The sequence below is a fragment of the Hypanus sabinus genome, unplaced genomic scaffold (genome assembly GCF_030144855.1).
Source record: "Hypanus sabinus isolate sHypSab1 unplaced genomic scaffold, sHypSab1.hap1 scaffold_2833, whole genome shotgun sequence".
NCBI classification, from domain to species: Eukaryota; Metazoa; Chordata; class Chondrichthyes; order Myliobatiformes; family Dasyatidae; genus Hypanus; species Hypanus sabinus.
In genome coordinates this window covers 1-19,374 of record NW_026780976.1, presented here as the reverse complement: position 1 = coordinate 19,374, position 19,374 = coordinate 1, and the positions used below count along the sequence as shown (strand labels likewise).

The following is a 19,374-nucleotide window of genomic DNA, read 5'->3' as shown; positions in this document are numbered from 1 at the left end:
TCCACCGATAACTTTTACTTGAGGAAACATGCACTTTAAAAACCCTTGCATGGCAAGATGCGGTTCTTCGGGCAGGAAGCTGAGCAGCGGGCTTTGTTCAAAAGGAAATAATCGGTCTCTGGCACGAACGTATCCCCTCTGAATCGTGCTGCTGAACTGAGCTGATTGCTATCCTGCAATGGTTGCAATGGTGCAATGGGGGGGGGGGGGGGAGTGAAATTGTGGCTATGAGGCTTAGCTACAGACCGAATAGCACAAAGCACCGTTTGTGGCTGTGTCTTCTTCGTAAACCAAGCCACGGCGTTTGGTTATAATAGCGAGTTCACAACTAGAAGGCTCAGACACTAACTCGCATCCCTTCAAAAAGGTAAGAGAGCTCTAAACCACATATTTATTTTATCTATAAATAAATTTTCAACGTACTGAACTCTGTTGTTGGGGTGGTGATGGTGGGAAAAAAAACATTGGTAACAATACAGGCTGGCAGCTGAATTCAGATTTATATTGTTCCTAGCAATGTTTAAAATATAATTTGTGATCTTCTAAATGTTAAAAGCATTAATATTAATTACCAATTTGGATGATGGCAATTACTCATAAGAATTTACAGAATTTCCTTCAACAAAAATCTAATATCAAAGAAAATGAGTTTTTTCATTTCTATTTCACATAATTTAACCAAAATAATTGAAATACATAATATTTTAATTTTCTATAAATGTGGATTTCTAGGTGAATCATTTACTAAGCTGCAACCAATTGGGATGATTTAGATTGCCCGATTTACAGATGCACTTGGGTTTCAAGACTATTTATCTTTGAAGAATCTGCTTTGGGTTAATAATATATAATTCAAAGACACTTTAATACCCGGGTAGGTAAATCAGCAGTGGAAGTTTCACTCAGGAACTTGGACTAACGTTATTTTGTGACTGGATGTACTGTATTGGCCCCGGAGGAACACTGCTTCATTTAGCTGTATACATATGTATGGTTGAAGGGCAATTAAACTTGAACTTTTATTTCATTAATAATGTTAACATTAAAAAAAACAATTTTGTAACAAAAGTGAAAGAGCAAAAAAGGTCATAATTTTACCCTGAGACTGTAAAATCCATAGCTCACTGCTTTTCTTTGTGTCTACGGGTGTACATTTCGATGAAGGAGTGTGTCTCGCTCTGCAGGCTGTGTGAAGAATGAAGAGATTCATTGTCCTGACGCTTCTGGGCTTCTTGTTTGCTACCCAAGCTGTGCCCTCTAATCGTATGTCGTGCTACAAGAAGATGCTGAGGGGACGAAGCTGCCATAATATCCCCCCAGGGACTGATCACTTGCGACCCATAGACCAGGGTCTGGTGGATCACTTCTGGGACGGAGACAGCTGTGAGGTCGTCTGCTACTGCAGCTTTCGAGAGTTGCTCTGTTGTCCCAAGTAAGTCACTTGGCTCTGGACCTGATGTGCCTAGGTTTCCCAACCTGGCATCCACCCACCCCTCGGTTAATGATAGGGGTTCATGGCATAGAAACGGTTGGGAACCTCTGCACTCTGCCTTACCCTATGGAATAGTGCACAGAGCTGTTGTGTTTAGACACCTTCAGGAACTTCTAACGCCAACAGCTTGTTCCATGAAAGTGTGTCAATGATAAATACTAGAAAAGGGAGATTAATAAAACTAATGAATATTTATCCAATCATAATAGATGGGCCAAAGTGCCTGTTTCTGTGCTATATGCTTTAATATATGCAATGAATTATATTTGTAAAAAGGTGAGACTTGCATTTCAATTCAAATTTATTGTCATGTGCACAAGTACATTGAGGTACAAGCTGGTGAAAATCTTGCTCACAGCAGTATCACAGGAACATACATATAGACAATACACAGACAGACATACCTTATTGATCCCGAGGGAAATTGGGTTTCGTTACAGTCGCACCAACCAAGAATAGTGAAGAAATATAGCAATATAAAACCATAAATAATTAAATAATAATAAGTAAATTATGCCAAGTGGAAATAAGTCCAGGACCAGCCTATTGGCTCAGGGTGTCTGACACTCTGAGGGAGGAGTTGTAAAGTTTGATGGCCACAGGCAGGAATGACTTCCCATGACGCTCAGTGTTGCATCTCGGTGGAATGAGTCTCTGGCTGAATGTTCTCCTGTACATTCAGAATATAAATTGTATAGTACTGTGCAAAAGTCTTAGGCACACGTATTTCACAAGTGTGCCTGAGACAGTCGAAGTAGAACAGAGAGCGAGTTTACAAATCTGGTGGAAGCAAAGAATGTTGGGAATGGTGAGGGGTGGAGCACCATGGTAGGGGGTGTGGGACAGGTGGCAGGGAAGGAGTGCCAGGGGTGGAGTGGGGAGGGTGGCATGAGTGCAGACACACCCAGCCCTGAGACACTAGGCAAGGTCATTTTGACTCCAAACAATAGGTTTATTGATCATTACAGGATGTCTCTCTGGTGCCTGCCACTCCCTCCCCCTCCCTTTCCCCTATTCCCAACCATGATTCCCCTCTCCCTGTCCCTTCCCACTCCCAGACCATACGAGGGGTGATTGATAGGTTTGTGGCCTAAGGTAGAAAGTGTCAATTTGAGAAAAGCTAGCACATTTAGTTTACAACATAGTCCCCTGGTACATTTACACACTTAGTCCAGTGGTCGTGGAGCATACGGATCTTGGACCTCCTGGAAGTGTCCTCAGAGGGGTGATTGATAAGTTCGTGGCCTACGGTAGAAGGCGATGAGTTATACAGCTCTCGTTACGTGCACATGCAGGTCAACTCTTTGAGTGATTATGTAGAAAGTTTGAAGTTAATTACTCATCGGGGTGATTGATAAGTTTGTGGCCTAAGGTAGAAGGAGATGAGTTATTAACTTCAAACTTTCTGCATGTGCACGTAACGAGAGCTGTGTAACTCATCCCCTTCTACCTTAGGCCATGAACTTATCAATCACCGCTCGTATCTCACAAAAGTTTTTTGTGGCAGCAGTACAGTGCAATACATAAAATTACTACAGTATCGTGCAAAAGTCTTAGGCACCTGAGCTATATATATATATGTGTGTGTAAGATTTTTGCACAGTACTGTACATATCAAGGATTAACTTTATTAGGAATTTGCTGTGGTGTGTTAGCACGACATGCAACAAAAAACAGCTTTCAGAAATGATAAAGTATTATATAAAAACTCATGCATAGATTATATATAAACTATATTTATATAGTGCCTGGCACAACATTTGCTTTTAGAGTGACATACTCTCAGTGGCTACTTTATTAGATGCCTCCTCTATCTCATAAAATGACTCCTGAGTCTATGTGGTTTTCTACTGCTGTAGCCCATAAGGTTCGGCATGTTGTGTGTTCAGAGATGCTCTTCTGTACACCACTGTTGTATTGCGTGGTTACTTGGGGTACCTTCCTGTCATCTTGAACTAGTCTGGCCATTCCTCTTTGGCCTCTCATTAACAAGGTGTTTTCACGCACAGGACTTGTGCTTACTGGGTGTTTTTTTTTTGTTTTCCTCAACACTCTCTCTAAACTCTAGAGACTATTGTGCATGAAAATCCCAGAGGATCAGCGGTTTACGAGATATTTAAACCACCCCGTCTGCCACCAGCAATCATTCCATGGTCAGAGTTATTTAGATGGAATTTCTTCCCCATTCTGAAGTTTGGTCTGAACAACAACTGGACCTCTTGAGCCTGTCTGCTTGATTTTATGCATTGAGTTGCTGCCACATGATTGGCTGATTAGATATTAACATTAATGAGCAGGTGTACCTAATAAAGTAGCCATTGACTGTACTTTTGAAGCCTAGTCACTTTTTTTTCAGCTTAGCTTCACATTTAGATCAATGACAAAATAATTGATTTATTATGGTGTCAGAATTGGAATCAGATCTAACGTACCGTATCTGGGTTCAGTTCCTGCAGCTGCCCGTAAGGAGTTTGTGTATTTCCTTGCTACCGTGTAGATTTCCTCCGGTTTCCTCCAACAATCCAGAGACATACCAGTTGGTAGGTTAATTTGTTATTGCAGATTGTCCCATGATTAGGCTAGGGTTAAATTGGGGGATCGCTGGTTGTGCGACTCATGGCCTATTCCGCGCTGTATCTCAATAAGTAAATCACTGACATATGTCATGAAATTCATTGCTTAGAGGCAGCGGTAATTGTACATATCTATTTACAGTGGCAGTCCAAAGAGATCTAGATGTGGGGTTGGGAGATGTGCAAAGTTCTGTAATAATGGGGCTAGTCTTTTTAATTAAAGTGTTGAGGAAAGATGCAGAAAATTAATAATTAGGAGTTGGTTGTCAAATGTACTGAAGTGAAAATCATTTATCTGAATGTCATCGAGACTGATCGTTCCATACACAGAGTCAAACAACATACAAACAGGCCCTTCGGCCCCTTTGTCCATGTTGGCTATGTTGCCCAGGTTTGGCCGCTAGCCCTCTAAACCTCTCCTACTCATGTTCTTGTTAGGATGGTTTTTAAATGTTGATAATGTGTTCACCTCAACCATTTATTTTGGCAGCTCATTTCAAATGCACGCCATATTTTGCATGACAAAGCTGCCCTGATGTTACCTACAAATCACTCGCCTCTGATTTTAAACCTATGCCCTCTTGATTTTAGCAGCCATTTCCTGGGAAAAGGATTGTGCTTTCACCCTGTCTATGCTCTTCATGACCTTCCATACCTGTCTCCACTCACCCCTCAAACGCCTAAGTTCCGGAGAATGAAGTCCTAGTCAACGCGAGATAAGTGTCTAGTATAGCGGTTAGCAAAGCATTATTACATTGCCAGCGACCCGGGTTCAATTCCCGCCACAGTCGCCAAGGTGTTTATACGTTCTCCCTGTGACCACATGCGTTTCCTCTGGGTGCTCTGGTTTCCTCACACATTCCAAAGACATAAGGGTTAGCAGGTTAATTGGTCACGGGTGTCATTGAGTATATGGGCTCATGGGCCAGGAGGGCCTGTTACTGTGCTGTATCTAGTCTTAGAGTCATAGAAAAGTACAACACAGAAACAGGCCCTTTGGCCCATCTAGACTATGCTGAATTGCCTACTCTGATCAACCTGTACTGGGACCATAGCCCTCCATACCCTGACCATCCATGTAGCCACATTTCTCTTAAACGTTGAACTCGAGCTGGCATGCACCACTTGCGCTGGCAGCTCATGCTACACTGTCACCACCCTCTGAGTGAAGAACTCTCCCCTAATGTTCCCCCTAAACATTTCACATTTCAGTCTTGACCATGACCTCTGGATCTCCAAATAAAATAATGCTTTTCGCTGTATATATTTGATAAATAATTATCTAATTTACATAAGTATATCAAGGTGAGACAAAAGGCATAAAAATCAATGAATATAGTGTAACAGCTAAAAAGAAAGTGAACTGCAGGAGATGGATGGTTAATGCATCACAGCTGTTTACATGTGAAGGGCTGGAGTAGAAGCTGTGATATGTCTATATTAATTCTTGGTCGCCCACGTCCAGAGAGAAAGGTGAGTAGTTTTGAACACCACATTAGGAATGACCTTGGAGGGAGTGAAATGTAGATATACTGGAATAACACCAGAATATCAAGGGTTAAATTTTGAGGACAGATTATAGAAGCCTCCAAGTATTTCCTGTAGTTTGTGTTAAAGGTGGAATTGATGGCTGTTTCCCAGATATCAATGTAAAGTGATAGTTTCCATTGGTTTGATCATAAAACGACTCGGTATTGAAATTAGGAGACGTATAAAGGTCTGTTGAAACATCACACGCCATTCCATAACAGAGGAATTGATATCAGTCTTAACTTTGAGGCTGATAGATTTTTGTTCAGGGAAGTTTTGTTGAGGCGGCACAGTAGCTTAGCAGATAGTGCAACATTTTACAGCGCAGACTGTGAGATGGGGATTCGATTCCCACTATAACCACTTGTGTTTCCTCTAAGTGTTCCAATTTCCCCTCTCATTCCAATAACATACAGGTTTGGGTTAATACTATGCCCAGCACAAATCTCCCTAATTTGATTTGACACAAACAATGCATTTCAATGTATGTTTCAATGTACATGTGGCAAATAAAGCTACTTCTTAAAGATCTTTGATCTTTATTAATGGATACCGAGGAAAGGTGGGTACATGGTGTTGGCTTTCAGCCATAACCTCATTGAATAGTGTAACAGGATGAAAGGGTGAATGGTTTCATGCTGTCCCTATGTTAAAACTTCACTGTACACCAGAGCTACTTTGCTTTATCCAGGCTTGAATTCCACAATAAATGGAATAGAAGGAGCCATTGTCTTTCATTGCACTTGCATTTGGCCGGAGACTTTTTGTTGACTTTTGAGTGACAATCTGTGGTTTCTAGGCAATGTTTACAGTGCAGAACCATTCAGAGTGATCTTTGTGGTTTCTCACCAATTGGAATGAGGAATCCTCCCTGAAACGCTTAGCCTTAGCCAGGAATTTTTAATGCAAAGAATATTTAATCCATTATTTGTAAAGAAAGAAAGGGAAAATAGGATTAAAGAAAGATAGAAAAAAAGAGACAGAGGAAGTAAATTTTAGAATTTTAAATGAGTTACAGACCTTGCTGTTAAAAATCACTTATGTTTTCATTAAGTTAGAGTCACTGCGGCACTGGGAGAGACTATTTAACCCATCGTCTGGATGGGTTCTTTGTGTCCCGTTCCACTGCTTCCATTCCCTGTCCTTTCATCAAAGCTTTTCCAATTCTTCTCTAGAGTGTCTATCTGATTCACTTTCAGACGCATGGATTGATTCTATTTTCTATACCCCTAAAGGCAGCAAGTTCCAGATCACAGCTATTCTCCTCGCATTCCATCAGACCATAAGCCGTAGGAGCAGAATTAGGCCATTTGGCCCATTGAATCTGCTCCACCATTCAATTACCACTGATCTACTATTCCTCTCAGCTACACTCTCCTGCCTTCTCCAATAACCGCTGACACTATTACTAATCAAGAGCCTATCAAACTTTACTTTAAGCATCCCCAATAACTTGACCTCCACAGCCATCCATGGCAATGAATTCCACAGATTCACCACCTTCTGGCTAAAGAAATTCCTCCTCATCTTTGTTATAAAGGGATGTCCTTCTATTCTGAGGCTATGCCCTCTGGTCCTAGACTCTCCTACTATTGGAACCATCCTCTCCATGTCCATTCTATCTAGGTTTCAGTGAGCTACCCCTCAATCACTAAATTCCGGTGAGTACAGGCCCAGGGCCAACAAGTGCTCATCGTCATTACATTTTCATTCCCAGAATTCTTTGTGTAAACTTCCTTGGGGCCTTTTCTAATGCCAGCACATAATGTTTTAGATATGAGGCCCAAAACTCAGTGAGGGCACTGAGTAGAGAAGCTGGTATGTTACAACTTTACGGTTAGTTGGTGAGATCACACTAGCATTGTGATCTTCTCCGGGATCATCATGTTGTCTTGGTGGAGAGTCTTGTGTGTTCCTGTGATCCCAAGAACAATGCCTTCTGCAGTTTAGCAATCTGACGCTTGGTTCTGGTAGGGTCAACCATTGCAGTAAGGTCAAGGAGGAGGTTCCAGACAGAGCAATCCAATCAAACCTCACTGGTGGAACTGGCGGTAGATGATGCCCATCGCAGCATCAGTGAAGGCAGAGGAAGGCTAGAGCAGAGAAGGGTCCCCAGTCATCTTCCCCATGTTCAGCCTCCCCACGTTAAACAAAGTCATGCACATGTGTTCTTCATTAATGGAACCCACGCTAACATCACAGTTTTGTGGATACCAGATCAGCCTCTATGGTCACCAAGGTGCCCCCCCCCCCCCCACCCCCGTAGACAACCATTTTGGAGAGCATCGTACTGGACTCGAGTGATCACACTACTATTGTGTGCAGTATTCGTAACCCAGCTATAGGAAGAAAGTTATTCAGCTAGACAAGGTACAGAAAGGATTCAAAGTTCAAAGTAAATTTATTATCAAAGTACACAACCCTGAGATTTAATTTCTTGCGGGCATACTCAATATATTGATAGAATAATAACCATAACAGGGTCAATGAAAGACCACCCAACTAGGGCATTCAAACAGAGTGCGGAAGACAAACACAAAAAGAAATAATAATAAATATCAAGAACATAAGATGAAGGGTCCTTGAAAGTGAGTCCATTCACCAGGACCTGACTGAAGGGCTTGAGTTAGAAGGAGAGGCTGGATAGGCTCGGGATTTTCTCCCCTGGAGTGTAGGAAGTTGAGGGCTGGCCTTGTAGAGTTATATTAAATCATGAGGGGCCTCAGTAAAGTGGACAGTCACAGTGTTTGTCCCACGGTAAGGGGAGTCTAAAACTAGAAGGTATAGGTTTAACATGAGAGGAGAAAGATATAAAGAGGACCTGAGGGACAACATTTTGCACACAGAGGGTGGTAGATATATGGAAGGTGCATCCTGTGGAAGTTGTCAAGGCGGGTATAATTACAGTGTTTGTGATGTTTGGACAGGTACATTGGTAGGAAGGGTTTAGAGGGATTGAGAGCAAATGCAGGCAAATGAGACTAGTTCAGGGAGACAGGGTGGTCAGCATGGTCGAGTTGGTCTGAAAGGCTTGCTTCTGTTCTGTATTACTCTGACACTGTGGATCTGAATGACTTTGTGGAAAAATCATTGCTAGTAAGATAGGTGGAGGGGTAGATGATAGATGAAGCTAGGTGCATGGGAAGTGCAAAGGGCTGGAGGGGAAGCATCTGATAGGCGAGGAGAGTGGACCATTGGAGGAAGGTACCCAAAGGGAGGTGATGGGCAGGTGAGAAGAGGTGCGTTGCCAGAGTGGGGAATAGAAGAAGAGGGGAGGGGGAGGGAATTTTTTTTTTTACCTTTAGAAGAAATCAATGTTCATGGCATCAAGTTAGAGGCTTCCCAGACAGAATACATGGTGTCGCTCCACCAGTCTGAGGGTGGCCTCATCATTGCACAACAGGAAATCATGGACCAATATGTAAGAATGGGAATCAGAATTAAAGTGTTTGGCTAGAAGCCATACAGAGATTTATAATTCCCCTTTGTAATTATGACCATATGTGCCTCATTGCCAAACATTGTTTGATAGACCCTCAAATGAAAACCTGGAGGTGTTTTAAAAGAGGAGAAATGCAATGTAAATGCAAATTTCTGACATATAGTCCACATGAGATTCAATGAGGTGTCCCTTCGGTTGGAAGATAGAGATACACTCAATGGCCACGTTATTAGGTACGTCCATACGTTTGCACATAAATGTAAATATCTAATCAGGCAATCATGTGGCAGCATAAAAGCATTTAGACATGGCCAACAGGGTCAGTTATTGTTCAGATCAAATAGCAGAGTGTGGAAGGAATGTTATTTAAGTGACATTGACTGTGGAATGATTGTTGGTGCCAGATGGGGTGGTTTGAGTATCTCTGAACCTTCTGATCTCCTGGGATTTTCTAGAATTTACAGAAAATGCTGCGAAAAGCAAAAAGCATCCAGTGAGCAGCAGGTTAGTAGACAAAATATGTTGTTAATGAGAGAGGTCAGAGGAGAATAGCCAAACTGCTTCAGTCTGGAAGATGACTGTAACTCAAATAACAACGTGTTACAACAGTGCTGTACAGAAGAGTATCTCTGAATGCACAACATATTGAACCTTAGAATGGATGGGCTGCGGTAGCAGAAGACAACAAGCGTGCACTCTAGTCACTTTATTAGATACCTAATTAAGTGGCCTATGTTACTGTGGTTGAGGTACATGTTCACATCCAGCACACAGTGTTTAGCTATTGCATTGAAAGCTTTTGTGTTTTCCTGTGAGTAAGTGTTTTGTCTGTAGTGTTTTGCTTCGATTATCTTCCAGAAAGCCAATAAGAAATATAATTATAAAAAAAATTTAAATAAAAGCAAAATATGGATTTGTCAGCCAACAAAATTGAGATGAGTACTCTGTGATGGCAAATATACAGAAAGTATTTGTTATCATCTATGGTTTTGCCTTTTTCAAAGGGCTATCTGGTTGAAATTATTTCCAGACTGCATTATTAATTGGTCTAATTTAATTCATGTCATAGAAATTTGGTTGATAGTTCTCCCTTGCACGCCCATTCCTGACAAGAATTAGCGCTGTCATTGTATGGGTTGTATAGGAATGACATGTAATACATGTAGTTTTTATTGATTCCATGTATTTCTTGGTTTAACTGTGAATGCCTGCAACAAAATGAACTTCAGGGTAGTATATGGTGCTATATATGTGCTTTGATAATAATTTTAATTTGATCGTGCACCACAGAAACGGACCAATGTTTGAAGATCTCTTGAGCATTCTCCCATCTTTCTTCATCTATTTCTATCCATGTGAATGTTGTTCCACACCCCCTCTTAAAAGTTTACATCAGTTGAATCTTTTGCACAAAACTGTATTTGTTAACGTGGAGTGGAGAGCGAGTTTGTAAATCCGCGCAAGAGATATTGGGAATGGTGAGAGTAGAGTGCTGCACGAGGGCTGTGGGACAGGTGGCAGAGAAGGAGTGCCAGGGGCGGGAGTGGTGGCACGTGCAGACACACCCAGCCCTGAGACACCAGGCAAGGTCATTTGATTCCAAACAATTGGTTTATTGATCATCACAAAATGTTTCTCTCGTGTTTTCCCCTTTTCCCAACCATGATTCCCTTCTCCCTGCCCCCTTCCCACACACAGTCCACAATAGAGACCTTCACTCACGTGTACTGTACTTGAACCACTTCCTCTGGTAGCGAATTCCACATTCACCCCACTGTTTTCATTTACACTTAAATTGAAATAAAGATAAAAATGGATTTTATCTATACTTGAGATATCCATGAAACAGGTATTTTCATGGATTATATTTTCATTTCCTTCAATACCATCTTGATTCCTTCCTCATCCACCTACATTGGAGCGAAATTACAGTGGTAATTTTTCCTGCCAGAGGCAGGTCTTTGGGGTGTGGAGGAAACTGGATCTCCTGGGGGGAAGCCTACTCAGTCACAGGGAGAAGGTGCAAACTCGACACGGGTTAGTATTCAGATCAGCTCTCTGGAACTATGAGATACCATGCATTGAAGTGTTCACAAAAAGGCTAGTATGTAAATATTGCAAGTAATTAAGAAAGTTGACAATATTGTATATTATGAGAGGAGTGAATAGAAAAGGAAGGTGCTAGTACTTCATTGTTATCAGGCGTTGGTGAGGCCATATCTGAAGTACTATGTACAATACTGGGTTCCTTATTTAAAGGAGGATGTTACCATGATACTCTCCAATGTAGTCAGCATGTCTTTTGAGGATAGATTGATTAAGTTAGGGCTTTTCTCTTTGGAGTGAAGGAGAATGAGAGGTGAAGTGATAGGTTTTCATAAGGCCATAAGATATTGGTGCAGAATTAAGCCAATTGACCCATCGAGTCTGCTCCGCTATTTCTTCATGGTAGATCCAATTTTCCTCTCCGCCCCCCAACTCCTGCCTCCTCTCTGCCTTCATGCTCTGACCAATCGAATATCTATTAACCTCTGCTTTAAATATACACAGTATACTTGGCTTCCACAGCTGCCTGTGGCAAAGAATTCCACAGATTCAACACTCTCTGACTGAAGAAATTCCTCCTCATCTCTGTTCGAAAAGGACACCTCTCCATTCTGAGGCTGTCATGCTGTACTGGTGAGGCGGCACCTGGAGTACTGCGTGCAGTTCTGGTCTCCTTACTTGAGGTGCAGGTGAGGTCTGGGCCTGACGTCCAGTTCACCCAGGGAAAGTGCACGCGCAAAACATTGCCTCTCTTTTCCCAGTGTAGTAATTGCCGCGTGGTTATTGTCTGGCTTGCTAGGCAGGAGGCCACTGCAAATGGCCTCTCCTACACTACTGTGTCCGTAGCAACACCTTCTCGTTGAGGTCCCCCCGTTTCTGCCCAGCTTGCTATGTCATGGCTATGTCAGTTATACCGAGTGTCTGGCGGTATAACTGGAGGGGTAGGCTGGGCCCGTTAGCCTAGGTTGGCAGCCAACCTAAGGGAAAGACAACACTCAAACCCGGGAAGGTGGGGCTTGTTAGCCTTGTCAGGCCATCCACCTAGGAGAAGGACACTCCGACGTAACTCCTACGACCCAAGGACCTCGCTGTCACCTTCCCAGCTTGCTAGGCTATGGCAGATGAACCCTGGATGTAAAGGGTGGGGCTAGTACCGCACACACTGCACTCCCCCTAAAAAATATTGCACAGGCCAAAGGACACGCCCGCGTCTAGCCACTGCGGCTGGGTCTGCCTGTCCCATATTGACCTCGACAGCCACCAGCGAGCCTGCAGCAGATGTGGGCAGCCCCCTTCCTAAATCTTCGTTTGCGAAGCCAAGCCATGATGATTTGAGGAGGGATATACTGGCTTTGGAGGCAGTGCAGCGGAGGTTCACCAGATTGATTCCAGAGAGGAGGGGGTTAGACTATGAGGTGATATTGAGTTGTCTGGGACTCTACTCACTGGATTTCTGAAGAAGGAGAGGAGATGTTATAGAAACATATAAAATTATGAAGGGGATAGATAGAGGCAGGAAAGTTGTTTCCACTGGTAGGTGAGACTAGATCTAGGGGACATAGCCTCAAGATTCGGGGGAGTAGACTTATGCGGGAGCTGAGGTGGAGCTGCTTTCCCAAAGAGTGGTGAATCTGTGGAATTCTCAGCCCAATGAAACAATAGAGGCTACCTCAGAAAAGACAAGGTTGGATAGATTTTTGCATAGTTGGGGAATTAAGGGTTATAGGGAAAAGGCAGGTAGGTGGAGATGTGTCCATGGCCAGGTCAGCCATGATATTGAATGGCGGAGCAGACTCAACGGGCCAGATGGCCTACTTCTGCTCCTATTTTTTTTTATGTTCTTATACTATCTGGTCCAGGTGACTTATCCATCTTCTGACCTTACAGTTTCCCAAGAAGCTCTCTCTAGTATTGGTAACACACACCTCATGACCCCTGACACCTGGAACTTCCACCATATTGCTAGTGTCTTCCACAGTGAAGACTGATGCAAAATACTTATTCAGTTCATCCAGTATTTCATTGTCTTCCATTACTTCCTCTGAGGGATCATTTTCCAGTGGTCCAATATCCACTCTCACCTTTCTTTTACAGTTTATATTTCTGGAGAAATGTTTGGTGTCTTCTTTAATATTATTGTCTAGCTTACTTTTGTATTCCATCTTTACCTTTATGACTTTTTTAGTTGCCTTCTGTTGGTTTTTAAAAGCTTCCCAGTCATCTAACTTCCCACTACTTTTGTCTTTAATGTTGACATTAATTTTCCTTGTTAGCCATGGTTGTGTCATCTTGCTTTTAGAATTCTTCTTACTCTTTGGGTTGTTTATATCCTTTACAATTTACTTCCAGAAATTCCAGCCATTACTGCTGTCATCATCCCTGCCAATGTTGTTTTCCAATCAATTCTGGACAACTCCTGTCATGCCACTGCAATTCCCTTTGCTCCACTGTAATACTGATACATGTGATTTTAGCTTCTCAGATTTCAGGGTGAATTTGATCATATCATGATCACTTTCCCCAAAGGGTTCTTTTATCTTAAGCTCTCTAAACAATTCTGGTTCATTGCACAACACCCAAACCAGAATTGCTGATCCTTTAGTAGGCTGAACCATGAGCTGCTCTGAAAAACTATCTTGTAGGCCCTCCTGTAATCCAGCACTAACCCAATTTTCCCAATATACCGCCATATTGATGTCTCCCATGACTATTATAACGTTGCCCTTTTGGCATGCATTTTCCATCTCCTGTTGTAATTTGTAAGCCACATCCTTACCACTGTTTGGGGGTCTGTATACACACTCCAATCAGCAGTTCCTTAGCTCGATCCACAATGATTCAACACCTTCCAACCCTATGTCACCTCTGCCTTCCTGCCTGTCCTTTTGTTACAATGGACATTAAGCTGCCAGCTATAATCTTTCAGTCATGATTCAGTGATGACTACAACATCATACCTGCCAGTCTGCAACTGTGCTGCAGTTTCATCTATCTCATTCTGTATACTGTGTACATTTAAATATCTTTAATCCTGTATTCACCCTTTTCAATTTTGTCCACCATTGCAACTCATCCTGCTGCCTGCAATTTTGCCCTTTCAACAGCCTCTCCTCACGACACATTGTTTCTGTTTGTAAACCAGCTACCTCATCTTCAACGCTATTGTCCACCTTTCCTACGATACTTCTTGCATTGAAATACCTGCAGCTCAGGACACTAGTCACACCATGCTCAAACTTTTAATTCCTAACTTTGTCTGAGGTCTTACTAACATCTGCCTCTACAACCTCTCCACTAATTACTCTAGCACTCTGGTTCCCATCCCCCTGCAACTCTAGTTTAAACCCCACTATGCAGCATTAACAAACCTTCCCGCTAGGATATTAGTTCCCCTCTAGTTCTGGTGCAAACCATCCCTCCTGTACAAGTCCCATCTTCCCTGGAAGAGAGCCCAATGATCCAAAAACCTTATGCCCTCCCTCCTACACCAACTCGTTGGCACATATTAAACTGTATAATCTTCCTAGTTCTGGCCTCACTAGCATGTAACATGGGTAGCAATCCAGAGATCACAACCCTGGAAGACCTGCCCTTTAACTTAGCACCTAACTCCGGAAGTCTCTATGCAGAACCTCATCGCTCATCTTACCCATGTCAATGGTACCTACATGGACCTCGACTTCTGGCTGCTCACCCTCCAACTTAAGAATGCTGAGGATTTGATCCGAGATATCCCGGACCCTGGCACCCAGGAGGCAACATATCATCTGGGAATCTCATTCTCGCCCACTGAATCTCCTGTTCATTCCCCTAAATAACAATTTCCCTATCACTGCAGTGTGCCTCTTCTGCCCCCCCCTTCCCCTTCCCTTTCTGAGTCACAGAGGCAGACTCAATGCTAGAGACCCAACCACTGTCATTTTCCCTATCGCCCCCCATCCTACCCCAACAGTATCCAGAGTGTTGGTGAGGGGGAATGGCCACAACGGTATTCTGCACTGGCTCCTTAACCTCTTTCCCCTTCCTGGCTGTCACACAGTTTCCTGTGTCCTGCACCTTAGGTGTAACTACCTCTCTGTATGTCCTATCTATCACCCGTTCTGTCTCCCGATTGATCTGGAGTTGATAAGGTGTTAATAGGCATAAATGGAGTAGATAGTCAGAGACTTCTTTCCCAGGGCAGAAATGGCTAATACAAGGGGGTGTCATTTTAAGGTAATTAGAGGAAAGTATAGTGGGGGGGATGTCAAAGGTAAGTTCTTTACACAGAGAATGGCGGATGCCTGGAATGCCCTGCCAGAGGTGATGGTAGAGGTGGATACATTAGGGGCATTTAAGAATCTCTTAGATGGGCACATAGATGATAGCAAAATGGAGGACACTGTGGGAGGGAAGGGTTAGCCAATCTTAGAGTAGGGTAAAATGTCGGCACAACATTGTGGGCCGAAGGGCCTGTGCTATGCTGTAATGTTCTATGGTGATGTGTAAGAAGCAGTTCACAAGCTTACTAAACTGATGCACGGAATGAGTAGGTTATTGGAGCAGCAAGGTAGCATAGTGGTTAGCACAACACTTTAAAGTACCAGTGGTACTTCAATTCCCACTGCTGCCTGTAAGGAATTTATTTGTACGTAATCGTGTGGGTTTCCTCCAGGTGCTCCAGTTTCCTCGCATGGTCCAAAGACTTACCAGTTGTAAATTGTGCCTTGATTAGGCTAGGATTAAATGGGGGGATTGTTGGGTGGTGCAACTCAAAGGACGGGAAAGGCCTATTCTCTGCTGTAGCTTAGTAAGGAAATAAATAAAGAAAGAAAGAAAGAAATAAAGAAATCTCGTGAAGAATGGTTGGACAGCTAGTTTAGTATCTGCTGAAGTGCTGGAGAGAGAGATATTTTCACTGCCTTGTAAAACTTAAATATATGCTTTGTGTTGTCTGTACTTGTGATGCTTCTGTAATTAAAGCTTTTCATTGTACCTTTGCCTCACCATAATTGTGCACCTGACAGCTCAACTTTACTGAAATGTGTAAGGTCCTGAAGGGTTTTTGACAGGTTTGTGGCAGAAAATTCATATTTTGTAGGTGGGAGAATTTGGGACCCAATTTTCAGTTTTTAAGAATAAGGGGTTGCCCATTTTATACAGAAATTAAGCTAAAATTATTAACCAGTGACGTACCTCCCTAAAGAACAGTGGAAGCAGAATCTTCAAATATGTCCAAGATGTAGACAGATCGATTTAATGAGCAAAGGGATGAAAGATTACTGCTCATGGGAATGTGGAGTACGATCTTACCATTTTTCAGTACAGAATCACACAAAATGCTGGAAGAACTCAGCAGGTCAGGCAGCATCTATGGTGGGGAATAAACAGTGGATGTTTCAGGCCAAGACTCTTTATCAGGACTGAAAAGGAAGTGAGAAGAAGACTATAAAACCATAAGACATAGGAGCAGAATTGGGCCATTTGGCCCATCGAGTCTGCTCTGCCATTCAATCATATCCCCCTCCTCAGCCCCACTCCCCAGCCTTCTCCCTGTAACCTGTAAGACTATATGACACAGGAGCAGAATTAGGCCATTTGGCCCATCGTTAGTCTGCCAGAATGACTATAGAATTTCCAACATAGAAAGCTACTTCTAGATCTATTTGGCACAGTTTTGCAGGCCAAAGGGCCTGTATTGTGCTGTAGTTTTTCTATGTTCTATGTTTCTATCTTGTGATATGCACCAATATGTCATAGATTTACTAATGAATGCTTGGATGCATTTCCCCATTTCCTTCTAAATTATACTTCACCAGTTTTATTACTCTCTAATAATAAACAATTCCAGTTCAGTACTTAAGTTAGATCATGCACCTATACAGATTGAGAAGAAGCTAATACCATCAACTGGCCTTGATACGGAATTAATACAGACTGCACAGTTGGTTTGACTCATGACTGAGTGCATCAAAATAAGTTGGGTTCCCTAGAAGTGATCCCCTCCCTCCCCCATCCCCATTTGTGGAGCTCATGTTAATGCCTTCAGGCAGATCATAGAGCTAAAACTTTGCCTTGGAACCTGCCAGTGTTTACCGCCTCCCTTCACTGAGCAGGATCTCAGACTGATCGACAGAGATTAGCACCATTCCGCAGTGCCACCACTCAACTATCACGTCCAACAAAAGTGTCAATGTGATCGCTGAAGAGACTGCCAATGTTTAATGGCTTTTCAAGTGAGTGTGCCTACCTTGTTGTGTTTCAGGGACATTTTCTTTGGACCAAAGATTTCTTTTGTGATCCCTTGCAACTCTCAATAAAAAAAAAGGAAATTTAACAGCAGAGGGAAAACTGTTCACTACGTGGAATCAGATGGACGATTGGGTGATTTCTTGTATCCATAATTTCTCTTAAACATGTAACCAATGCCACACAATAAGGTGTCCAATAACTTTGTTGATTCTCAAAGTTAGATAATGTAAATAAAATCTGTATTTTCTTTTATCCAGTTAACCTTTCCGGTTCTTGTCTACTGTTAAGACCTTATTTTACCTTTATTAATAAAGTACAATTTTTTCGTGAAAAACCAAAATGTTCTTATGACTGTGTATCCAAATGAATTACACAGAACCATAGAAATTTACAATGGAGAAGATGGTCACATTACCATTAACGTCCACATGGGCAACAAAGGGTATGTAGGCTATTCCCATCTCTTGGACCATATGGACCAGCTGGTGCTCAACCAGATATTGTTCTTAAAAAAAATAATTGGCCTCTCCAAACTTTACAAGCAGTAAGTTTCATCCGCTGAAAATTCTGAAGGTGAAAGCTTTTCTTGCCTCAATGTCCTGCAAATCCTTCTGCCCACTGCTGCAAATCTACATTCCCAAACTAATGAAAATAAATCTTTCACAAACAAGAGGAAATCTGCAGATGTTGGAAATCCAAGCAACACACACACAGTGCTGGAGGAACTCAGCAGGCCAAGCAGCATCTATGGAAAAGAGCAAACGATCGACCTTTTGGGCCGAGACCCTTCGGCAGGACTGGAGAAAAAAATCGAAGGGTCTCGGCCTGAAACGTCGACTGTACTCTTTTCCATGGATGCTGCCTCGCCTGCTGAATTCCCAGCATTGTGTGTGTGTTGCTTGAAAATAAATCTTTTCTGCACCCCATCCTGGCTTCAAATATATTTATTCATCGGTATTATTCTGTTTTAATGTTGCCCGCTCTCCCATAAGCATCAACTAATCCACTTATTTCAATGTAAAATGTTCAAGTAACCTTTTATTGAAATGTTTAAAACATTCATAACATAGAAAGCATTTACCATCAAGGGTTTTCATTCTTTGTAATTTTTTTGTGTTGTAGTTGTTTTATGATTTAATAAAATTTGCTTAATTATAATTACTCTTTTTAATTTATTACACAAACATCAACTTCAGTTAGTCTGTTATACAGTTCCATATTAAGGGCATGATGCAGCTCCCAGGGCCCTGGAGTCGATCAGAATCAGGTTTACTATCACCGGCGTATGTCGTGAAATTTGTTAACTTTGTGGTAGTAGTACAATACATGATAAATATAGGGGGAAACTGTGAATTAGTAAGTATATATGTGTATCGGAATGTGTATTAAGTCATGCAAAAACAGGCATAAAATAGTAGTGTGCCTATGGATTCAATGTCCATTCAAAAATTGGATGGCAGAGGAAAAGAAGCTGTTCCTGAATCATTGAGTGTGTACCTTCAGGCTTCCGTACCTCCTTCCTGATGGTAGCAATGAGAAAAGTGCATACCCTGTGTGGTGGGGGTCATTAATGACGGATACTGCCATTTTGAGGTGCTGCTCCTTAAGAGCTATGTTCAATGTGAAGACTGGAGACAAAATACATCTAAAGACTTTCAGAGCAAAATGCACTGGAAATACCCAACAGGTCAGTCAGCACCCGCAGGAAGGGAAACAGTTAAAATCATGGGCTAACATTCTATCAGAAAGCTTAGAGATGAAACAGGCAGAGAAAGCGGTGAGTGCGGTGTGAAAGGGCAAAGGATAGGAAAGATCCAATTACATTAGTGGTACTGGAGTTGGTTCAGAGGGTATTGAAAGCTCTTGAATAACAAAAGTAAACTGTGGGGGAAGTGTAAATTAGAAAGAAGTATCCAATCTGAACTCAGCAGGGAATGGAGTACCTGTACTGCAAACACAAGATGTGAACTGATAATTTGGAGTGATTACTATAGGAATAAAGTCTTCAGTGTTTGGGAAGAACAAATCAAAAAGAGAGAAATAAACTCCCAGAGACACAA

General features: G+C 42.2%; 1 protein-coding gene across 2 annotated transcripts; it reads left to right on the top strand.

Annotated features, from left to right (window-relative positions):
• Window positions 1–211: 211 nt before the first annotated feature.
• On the top strand, window positions 212–19,278 carry LOC132388246 (scrapie-responsive protein 1-like). 2 transcript variants are annotated; one of them, XM_059960589.1, is made up of 3 exons: window positions 212–367; window positions 1,165–1,432; window positions 17,328–19,278. In XM_059960589.1, exons 2-3 carry the CDS (start codon window positions 1,197–1,199, stop codon window positions 17,380–17,382), a joined length of 291 nt encoding a protein of 96 aa, XP_059816572.1. In that variant the 5' UTR covers window positions 212–367; window positions 1,165–1,196; the 3' UTR covers window positions 17,383–19,278. The 2 variants fall into 2 exon arrangements, with proteins under 2 accessions (XP_059816572.1, XP_059816571.1); XM_059960588.1 differs by having other exon boundaries at window positions 1,185–1,432; window positions 17,328–19,277.
• The last annotated feature ends 96 nt before the right edge of the window (window positions 19,279–19,374 follow it).

Bases quoted from the DNA above. Each gene is read 5' to 3' on its own strand.
- LOC132388246 (XM_059960589.1), top strand. From the start codon at position 1,197: ATGAAGAGATTCATTGTCCTGACGCTTCTGGGCTTCTTGTTTGCTACC. The intron at 1,433-17,327 runs GTAAGTCACTTG...GTTGTGTTTCAG, and splicing joins GAGTTGCTCTGTTGTCCCAA to GGACATTTTCTTTGGACCAA.